Source organism: Salvelinus namaycush, chromosome 19, assembly GCF_016432855.1.
Source record: "Salvelinus namaycush isolate Seneca chromosome 19, SaNama_1.0, whole genome shotgun sequence".
Taxonomy (NCBI): Eukaryota; Metazoa; Chordata; class Actinopteri; order Salmoniformes; family Salmonidae; genus Salvelinus; species Salvelinus namaycush.
Genome location: NC_052325.1, coordinates 4,530,711 through 4,540,476, shown reverse-complemented (window position 1 = coordinate 4,540,476; position 9,766 = coordinate 4,530,711). Strand labels below are relative to the sequence as shown.

General features: G+C 42.8%; 2 protein-coding genes across 2 annotated transcripts; one reads left to right on the top strand and one right to left on the bottom strand.

Annotated features, from left to right (window-relative positions):
- Positions 1–1,352: 1,352 nt before the first annotated feature.
- Positions 1,353–6,505, top strand: LOC120063713 (potassium/sodium hyperpolarization-activated cyclic nucleotide-gated channel 1-like). Its single transcript, XM_039014008.1, has 10 exons — positions 1,353–1,695; positions 1,944–2,130; positions 2,837–2,941; positions 3,059–3,202; positions 3,406–3,567; positions 3,653–3,746; positions 3,908–4,035; positions 4,201–4,347; positions 5,418–5,655; positions 5,966–6,505. Exons 1-10 carry the CDS (start codon positions 1,511–1,513, stop codon positions 6,139–6,141), a joined length of 1,566 nt encoding a protein of 521 aa, XP_038869936.1. The 5' UTR covers positions 1,353–1,510; the 3' UTR covers positions 6,142–6,505.
- On the bottom strand, positions 6,388–9,766 carry LOC120063714. Its single transcript, XM_039014009.1, has 3 exons — positions 9,718–9,766; positions 9,059–9,572; positions 6,388–7,353 (listed from the first exon to the last, which is right to left on the bottom strand). Exons 2-3 carry the CDS (start codon positions 9,503–9,505, stop codon positions 6,640–6,642), a joined length of 1,161 nt encoding a protein of 386 aa, XP_038869937.1. The 5' UTR covers positions 9,506–9,572; positions 9,718–9,766; the 3' UTR covers positions 6,388–6,639.

The following is a 9,766-nucleotide window of genomic DNA, read 5'->3' as shown; positions in this document are numbered from 1 at the left end:
TGCTCATTCCTGGCCCTGGGGGTCTGCCGCACTGTTGGTTGTCACTCTGGCCTTGGCCTAACACACCTGAAACCAATAATGAATGTTTCCCTAAGATCCTAAAGCTGAGTGGGGTGTGTTGGGTTGGGGCGCTGCAGGGCAATGGACCCCTAGAGGCAAGACGGGATGACCCAGCTATATTGTGTGCAAGTAAAAAGAGGTCTACAGTACTATTAGGCCTATGATAGGAATTACACTGAACAAAAATATAGTTCTGTCATCAATCACTTAAACATATTTAATAACGATCTCTTACTTAGCTTGATGACTGTGGGCATTTTTGCTTACTTTTTGTTGTTCTAAATAGAGATGGCTAGAAGGGCAATGGGTCATATTAGATTGTGTATAAAAGCAGGAAATGAGCCCTAGATGCCCCCAAAAATGTGAGGACCCCCAGACCTCCCCACCAAGTTGTCCCCTCCCGTGTTGATGTTTTTTTTAATGATTATAGATAATTTAATCTAATGTCCATGTTTTTACCTGGCGTGTGTGATTCTACAACTTGTTGGATGCATTTGCTATTTGTTTTGGTTGTGTTTCAGATTATGTTGTGCCCTATAGAAATGAATGGTAAATAATGTATTGTGTCATTTTGTAGTCACTTTTATTCTAAATAAGAATATATGTTTCTAAACACTTCTACATTAATGTGAATGCTACCATGATTACGGATAGTCCTCAATGAATCGTGAATATTGATGAGTGAGAAAGTTAGACGCACAAATATCACACCCCCAAGACATGCAAACCTCTCACCATTACAATAACAGGGTAATTTCACATTTTTGGGGTGGTATGATATTTATGCCTCTGTAATTATCAGATATATACTGTATATATTATCTTTACAAAAATTGTCATGATCTTCTTATTTCATCTCTTCGGTTTGTGTTGGAAAGAGAAAGGTTAATACTGAAGAGAAAAAAATGTCCCACAAAGAATTCGAAAACAAATCCAATGTTTATGAACTCCCATAGCTATTGAGTGAAATACCACAGTGTGCAATCACAGCAGCAAGATGTGTGACCTGTTGCCACAAGAAAAGGGCAACCACTGAAGAACAAACACCATTGTAAATACAACCAATATTTATTTATTTTCCCTTTTTGTACTTTAACTATTTGTACATCATTACAACACTGCATATAGACATAATATGACACTTGAAATAACTGTATTATTTTGGAACTTTTGTAAGTGTAATGTTTACTGTAAAAAAATATTTAACTTTTGTTTATCTATTTCACTTGCTTTGGCAATATAAACATATGTTTCCCATGGAGGGAGGGAGGGAGGGGTCTGGCATCCACTCTCCTCCCACTACACCACCTCAATAAGCCACGGCCACAGGAGCTGTGATGGAAAATTACCCTGTGACCAAAAAGACAGAGTTAGACGTGACTCTTCAGCAGCCCAGGGAAGGATGGCCAGCGCGGTCGGCTGAACAGAGGAACTGTGTGCTCCTTCTGGGATGGAGAACTCCCAAGCCCCTGTCGGCAGACGCACAGCCAGCACCTGTGGTTGGAGAGGTGTCTTTCTGCCTCAGCTGAACAGGCAATCTCTATCTGTGTACGGTAGCGAGATAGCTGTGGAGAAGGAATGTATACGCCAGCTGCAGAGTGGAGTCTGGGTCATCCACCCATTCAGCCCCATAAGGTATTCTTCTCTAACTACTGTTTGTGGTGCCTTGGCATTTTGTCTGTCCTAGAACAACAAGTTAGACCTTGGGTATGTCTTGGCATTTTGTTTGCCTGTCAAAGCACAACACAGCAAAGTTTGCAAAGACAGCAAAGAGCTTAGGTATATGCCAAAGAAAACACTAAAGGGTGTTTCTAACAGTGTTTCTAAGAACTGCGTGTCTGCATGTCTTTAATATGCAAACCCTTTGTTATTGTGTCTTGTAGGAGTTACTACATCATGTGTATGGTTTCCATCACATTCCTGAACTTGATTGGGATCCCCATGGAGATAGCTTTCTTAGACGGGTACAGTGGAGTGGGCTGGGAAGGTTTCAATGTCTTCTCAGACACTTTGTTTCTGATGGATGTGGCTCTGAATTTTCGAATGGGTATCATCTCTGAGGACAGTGAGGTAACGTGGCTCTGACTTTACTGTATTTTCAGACCAGTCCCAATCTGTGATAGTTTTATAATCCCCTTCCACGAGCATGCAATCCCAATTTGCCCTATCTGTATTAGTTTCAATACACAGAAGGGGCCAGATTAACTGAACCCCTGGCGCATGTGCTAAGCCTGCAGCTGTTATTTGCAAGAGGGAATTTTCCAAATTTGGAAGATAAAGATTCTGAGAAGTAGATTAATTTACAGATAACTATTTATAGATTAGGTTTCCTTTTATCTTAAATTCTCTCAAGAAAATAACAGGCACAAACTTTACTTAGGACCAAGATGCTTAGTAGGAGTGCACCGATGATGAAACATAATGAAACATGGCTGTGGATCATTGTTATTTGATAAAAAGGAAATGGGCAAATAAGGGGGCTGATCAAGAACCAGTTAGTGCATTATGCTGTTTCAGTTTCAGGCCAAGTTGGTTTAAAATATTAATGTGAAAGTTTGGCCAATTGACGACCCTGTCAAGTTTATATTAATGCACTTCTCTATTAATAGCTTCTGACGTACATTCTGGATGGCATCACTGTCTCCTTTCATTTTGGCCAGAATCCCAAAACATTTAGCTTCCGTTGAATGGTTGAATGATTAATTTGTCTGAAGCATGCTGCCAATCATTAATATCAATCACCTGAACATCTACTATCTGTTATTCAATTCCACAGGTGGCTATCCTGGATATCAAAAAGATCAGTGTGATTTACCTAAAGAGTTGGTTCATACCAGATGTGATTGCAGCATTCCCAATTGGCTACATATTATTAATTGCGGTAATGATAAATTACTCCAACTGTTCCAGCATCACGCTGTTATACAGTAGTTCCAGTCTAATGTAAGATCATGGAATTAAAATATGTATTTGTATTTGTGTATTTTTATTGTCCCAGGAGTTACAATCCCACAGTGACACCTCCACCTCAGGTTCCAAAGCCAGTAGAATGGTCCGGATTCTCATGTTTGTCCGAATCATCAGCCTCGTCAGGCTCCTCAGAGTCTCCAGGCTTGTCCGCTTCTTCAATGAAGTTGAGAAGGTAAGTTCTGATATGTATGCTGCACATCCCCACAAAGTCAAACCGTGTACTACAAATACATTTGGCCAAGAAGCAATACAAACATGTACAGGGGTAGTGCTTTTGATTGGCATACACATACACATCTAGATTATCTTTGCAGTCCAAGCAATATTTTTAGTGGCATCATGTTTAATAATTTTCCTTTGTTTCTTTCTCGATAGGTTTCAAATGCCAACTTGGAGTATGTTCAGCTGTTCTTCCGCATACTGTCTTTGTTTATGATGATGTTCCTGCTGTGCCACTGGAACGGCTGTATCCAGTACTTTGTCCCGATGCTGGAGGAGTTCCCATCAGACTGCTGGGTCAGACGAGAGAAACTGATGGTAAGCCCCACATCTACTGAAATGTAGGTCTCAGCTGCATTGAAAGGGTTAATTCACCCTATCTAAACAATGTGGTATTTTCCAGAATGCCACGGTTGGTGAGAAGTATTCCTTTGGAGTGTTTCGGGCTCTCTCTCATATGATTCAAATATCCTATGGCTCCACAGAGTCACCAACAAGTAAGGACTGTTCATAATCTGATGATATTCTGTTCTCACAATAGATTGTCTTTCATACGTACTCATATATTAGACTGATGCTACTCCAAGACTGGAGTGTGTGGAGTTTAATAGCCAAGTATTACACTGTATTTGTGTGTACTGGGTTTTCTGCTCCCTAGATGAGGTGGAGCTGTGGGTGGTCATGACCAGTATGCTGTCTGGGGCTCTAATGTACACTGTACTGGTGGCCAACGCTGCTGCCATAATAACCAACGTAGACCAAGCAGCAAAGGCCTACAAGAACAAGGTATTCTAAGTGTAATGGAGATTTAATGCCTGTGCTTTAGCTCATAAAGCTAACACAGATGACTCAGGTTCAAACTTGATCACATAAGAAAGGAACTCTATTGATATGTCACTTTTAACTGTAATGGCATGTCATTCAAAGGCCATAATGTCTGATAATCTACAGATGAATCATCTAGACGACTACATGACTTTCTTGAAGCTTCCTAATGACCTTCGGCTTCGCATCAACAAGTACTACGGGGCCCGCTATGGGGGGAGATGGTTTGACGAGAAGAACTTTCTAATTTCAGTCTCCTCAGCTTTGAGAGAGGTACTTCAGTCATATTCTATTCTATTTTATACAACTTCTCTGTATTGACTGTGTCTTTAGGTCCCACTTTACATTAGGCAGTCCTTATATAATAATGTACAAATGTAAAAAAAATATATACACTGAACAAAAATATAAACGCAACACGTAAAGTGTTGGTCCCATGTTTCATGAGCTGAAATAAAAGTCTCGGAAATGTTCCATATGCACCAAAAACGTATTTCTCTCAAATTTTGTACACAGATTTGTTTACATCTCAATGTTGTGAATAGAGTGCCCCATGGTGGTGGTGGGGTTATGGTATGGGCAAGCATAAGCTACGGACAATGAACACAATTGCATTTTATCAATGGCAATTTGAATGCATCCTGAGGCCCATTGTCATGCCATTCATCCGCCACCATCACTTCATGTTTCAGCATGATAATGCACAGCCCCATATCGCAAGGATCTGTACACAATTCCTGGAAGCTAAAACATTTCCCAGTTCTTCCATGGTCTGCATACTCACCAGACATGTCAACCATTGAGCATGTTTGAGATGCTCTAGATTGCCGCGTACCACGGTGTGTTCCAGTTTCCACCATTATCCAGAAACTTCACGCAGCCATTGAAGAGGAGTAGGACAGCATTCCACAGGCCACAATCAACAGCATGATCAACTCTATGCAAAAGATATGTGTCGCGCTGCATGAGGCAAATGGTGGTCACACCAGATACGGACTGGTTTTCTGAACCACGTCCCTACCTTTTTTTAAGGTATCTGTGATCAACTGATGCATATCTGTATTCCCATTGAAATCCATTGATTAGGGCCTAATTTATTTATTTCAATTGACTGATTACCTTATATGAACTGTAACTTAGTAAAATCTTGATACATGTTGCGTTTATATTTTTGTTCTGTGAAAGTATAAGTACGTAACTACATGAAGTACATAACTACATTCTACTTACCTGTGATTTCCTTAGGTTATTACAGCTGTGTTTAATAGTGGAATCTGTCTGTCTAGTTGTGCAACTTTATTATGAAACAATCTGAAGAAAAGCTTTGTGTGTGTGTTATACAGGAGATTCTGACGGTGATGTGTTCGAGCCTGCTGAACAACGTACCCATGTTCCAGAACCGAGATGTCAACTTCCTGAACACCGTCCTCCTCCAGTTTCAGCACGAGGTCTTCCAGGAGGATGATGTCATCTTCCACCAGAACGCGCCCGGAGACCGCATGTTCTTCATCGAGCACGGCCAGGTCCTGGTGGAAACAGACTCCTTCCCGCAGGAGCTGGCTGACGGCGACTACTTTGGAGGTCAGGCTCACATTCGAGTAGCTCATTTCAGCATCAGTCATTCATTTGTTCAGACTATCATTCTATTCAGGCCATCACACAAGAGATTGGGTAATCTTGAAATTCTGATAGTCAAACCTCATCCTTCATCCATTTCTTACATAATTGAAAAAGACCCAACCCCCAACACAAGTTATTCTTATTCTCCTGTTCTATATGGTTGTGCTGATTACATCCCTGGGACTATGCAGGATATGACAAGGAACAGTGGGCATATCTGATATGCATTTTAATAAATGCATATTGTGTTCTGTGCCTTACTGGTTTACAGAGACCTGCCTCATGACCAAAGGAAAGCGCTTGGCCACGGTGCGAGCTCTGACCACGTGCCAGCTCTTCTCCCTGTCCTCAGACCGCTTCCAGAGGGTTCTACAGAGCTTCCCTGACATAAGGAGGGACATGGAAAAGTTTGCACAACAGGACAAGGAAGATGTGATACATCTCTAGTGCAGTGCGCCCATTTATGTGACCACTTATGTATAGTGTAGCTCAGACTTGGTACTGTGTAGATTGGTCTAAAATTGTATTATACTTTATGTATAAAGATTTTATGAATATTTATTTGTTCAAATTTAGCAAATCCACATATACATGTTTAGCCGTGCATCATACAACCCATAGTCTGGATTACTAATAGTTATACTCTAGATCTGGGTGGATCCCAAATGCCACACAATATTGTTGCTTTAACTGAGAGTGTATTTCAGGACAGGCAATGATTAAAATAGTTGTTTTGTTTTTCTAATCGTTTATTGTGAAGAACTGTCAGTTACATAAAACAAGGTCTATTTGGTTATGAAACAGCTGAAATAAAAAGGGAAACATAGTTTCAGTTGACTGAACATCTGGAGTTTTTTTAAAGTAGTGAATTCATTCTTGTGTGCCCAGCCCCAGCAGATGCAGCAGCTGAACCTAAGCCTGCATGACTAGCCAGCCCCCTCTCTCTTATCCAAACACACACAAGGTGCCTGAGGCCAGCCTATGTTTGTACTCGTACAGGTAGTAGGAGGCTTGGGGGAAGTTACACTTCATCTCCATCTTGCCCGGCACCACATGGACGGCCACCGCTGAGCCCAGCCCCTCCTGCAGCTTCTTCAGCATGCGAGAGGCCAGGTAGCGTCGGGCCTTCCCTGGGTCCTCCTCGATGGCGGCGTACACCTCTGGAGGTGGGTTGGGGATCTTCCACTCCAGGTCCACGATCAGCTGGTGGATGTGGCTCTTGTTCAGCGATGTGGGCGTGTCACGGTAGCAGGCCACCACATGAGGGCATGGTGCCTCAGATGACACGGACAAGAAGTGGTTGGGCTGTAGTGTGTTCCCCCGGCCCTCCCCCCCATCCTCCTCCAAGGGCCCCATGGCAGGGTGCACCATGACGGCCCAGCGCAGCCAGTCGTAGTTCTTCTCCAGTGTCTTTAGGATGCCGGCTGCCGCCTCCTCGGGGGCTGAACGGCTTTGCATGGCCTCCTGCAGCTGCTGACGCACGTCCTCCTCCGCCTGCTGTAGGAAGTAGCCCGAACAGCGACCCCCAGTGGTCTTCATCTTCCTGTAGAGGGCACCCATGCGCTCAGACCAGGTCTTCATCAGCAGGGCCTGATCTCGGCCCGTAAGGAAGGCCTGGGTGAAGAGGCACAGCAGACCCGTGCCTAGAACAAAATTCACCTGCAAGAGGAAGGAAGAGAGGCTGATATAACAAAACCCAAGTTCTATGCTATGACTATGTGACTCATGTTCAGGAGATTAAATAATAGTAGTGTTGCTCCCCTTAGATAACTGGTGGTCTACTTTGCTGAACAGACTGCATCTTGAAGAATCAGCATTTGGAGAGGCATAGCAAAGAGTTATACACAGTGAGCTCCAAAAGTATTGGGACAGAGACACATTTGTGTTGCTCTCTACTCTAGCACTTTGGATTTGACATCATACACTGACTGAGGTTAAAGTGCAGACTGACAGCTTTAATTTGAGGGTATTTTTATCGATATCGGGTAAACCGTTTAGAAATTACAGCACTTTTTGTACATAGCCACCCCATTTTAGGGGACCGAAGATATTGGGACAAATTCACTTGTGTATTAACTTTTCACTACTTTAAGTGTTTGATCCCATATTCAGAGACCGCAATGACCACTTCAAGCTTGTGACTCTCAATTTGTTGGACGCATTTGCAGTTTGATTTGATTGTGTTTCAGATTATTTTGTGCCCAATAGAAATTAACGGTAAATAATGTTTTGTGTCACTTTTATTGTAAAGAAGATTACAATGTTTCTAAACACTTGTACATTAATGTGGATGCTACCATGATTACAGATAATTCTGAATGAATTTGTGACTAATGTTGAGTGAGAAAGTTAGACGCACACATCATTCCCCCAAGACCTTTCACCATTACAATAAAAGGGGAGGTTACACTGGGGGGCGGGGGGATATGATATTTTTGTGTCTAACTTTCTCACTCATCAATATTCACGATAATGTATATGATTGAAAAAATCTGCTTCAACAGCAGGGGCTGGGACAATCCTTCAAGATCACACAGTGCCCAAAATAGCTTGTATTTAATCAGTCTCATACATCATACATTTTGCTGCAATGTTTGTGACTGATAAGTTATCCAAGGTTAACATAACAGATGTGTTTGTATTTCTCGCAAGGTGAAATAAGGTTGTCTCTCCACATACATTTTCTGCTCACTAGCAGAGGAATACATTTTTCAGTGTGACGTACCAAGTGTTGGAAAAGATAGGGGTGAACTTTGTATATGCAACTGCATTACAATTATCACTATCTATTTTGAATAAACACACAACCAATAACTTTGACTATTTTAGTGTAAAATGTTTAGGGGTAAAATCATTTGGCTGAGTGCCAGATCTGGAAGTAGGCTACACTCTTAGAAAAAAAGGTGCCATCTAGAACCTAAAAGGGTTCTTTGGCTGTCCCCATAGGATAACCCTTTAAATAACACTTTTTGGTTCCAGGTAGAACTCTTCAGTTCCATGTTGAACCCTTTACACAGAGGGTTCCACATGGAACCCAAAATAGTCCTACCTGGAACCAAAAAAGCGTTCTACCCTGAACCAAAAAGGGTTATCCTATGGGGACAGCCGAAGAACCCTTTTGGAACCCTTTTTTCTAAGAGTGTAGAAAAGCATTAGCTTCATGTCTATTTACAAACTTTTTTAGTCTGACAGTCAGATAAGGCATGGTGCCCAGGCAAGCAATTTTGTTCTTTGAACTTCATGGGTAATTTTGGTAAACCAAAGAATGTGATTTGTTAGAGAAATTTAGAATGTAACATGATGACCTCTGTTGCCTGTTGGGCATTGTGTGTTGATGGCTGACCACTCCCTGACCCCCACTGACCTTGACACAGAACTCCCTCATCTCCCAGCGTTTGGGCTTGCGGCTCTGGACCAGCTCTTCCAGCAGGGTCGGCTGGTCTGTCAGGATCGACACCCCCATCAGCCGGCTGTGGAGTGCCGTCAGCTGCCTCTCCAGCCGGTGCTCCTGAACATACTGGAGAAACACCTCTGTCTCCCGTTTGGTGAACTCAGACTGGGCCCTGACGACCGCGCCCAGCTGGTAATAGACCACGGCCAGATCATCCTCCAGCCGATGGACCTCCTGGTCGGTCAGCAGGCCCGGCCCTGCAGCAGCCAGCTCCTGGTCTATGTAGTCCAGGTTCTTCCTGGCCAGGTCTGTCTCTTCAGCTGAGGCACTGCCACCCAGGTAGGTACAGATGCCCTCCACCAGGGTCCTCATGGTCTGCATGTAGCCCACCGGCTCCAGCACCTTGCCAAACATTGCCATCGCTACAACTAAATGGTTTTATTTACTAAATATCTGTTAAGTGTGAAATAGCCGGCTGATTCTGGTGCTGAGGAATCAAGAGAAATAGATCTCATTATAGGCCAATACGCCAGTGTAGTCAATACAGAAAGCCAATATCTACCAACCATAATCTTCTGTAAATACTTATGCTATTCAGATTAACATGTAAACTTGCGTATACCATTACTCACCAGTCAGAATGTTTATTCGTCAGGTCTGTGGTGACCTTCACTGTTTCCT

Coding starts and splice junctions, on each gene's coding strand:
- LOC120063713 (XM_039014008.1), top strand. CDS start 1,511: ATGGAGAACTCCCAAGCCCCTGTCGGCAGACGCACAGCCAGCACCTGT. Junction 3,203..3,405: donor TCTTCAATGAAGTTGAGAAG/GTAAGTTCTGAT, acceptor CTTTCTCGATAG/GTTTCAAATGCCAACTTGGA. Junction 3,568..3,652: donor TCAGACGAGAGAAACTGATG/GTAAGCCCCACA, acceptor GGTATTTTCCAG/AATGCCACGGTTGGTGAGAA.
- LOC120063714 (XM_039014009.1), bottom strand. CDS start 9,505: ATGGCAATGTTTGGCAAGGTGCTGGAGCCGGTGGGCTACATGCAGACC. Junction 7,354..9,058: donor TGAGGGAGTTCTGTGTCAAG/GTCAGTGGGGGT, acceptor TTCCTCTTGCAG/GTGAATTTTGTTCTAGGCAC.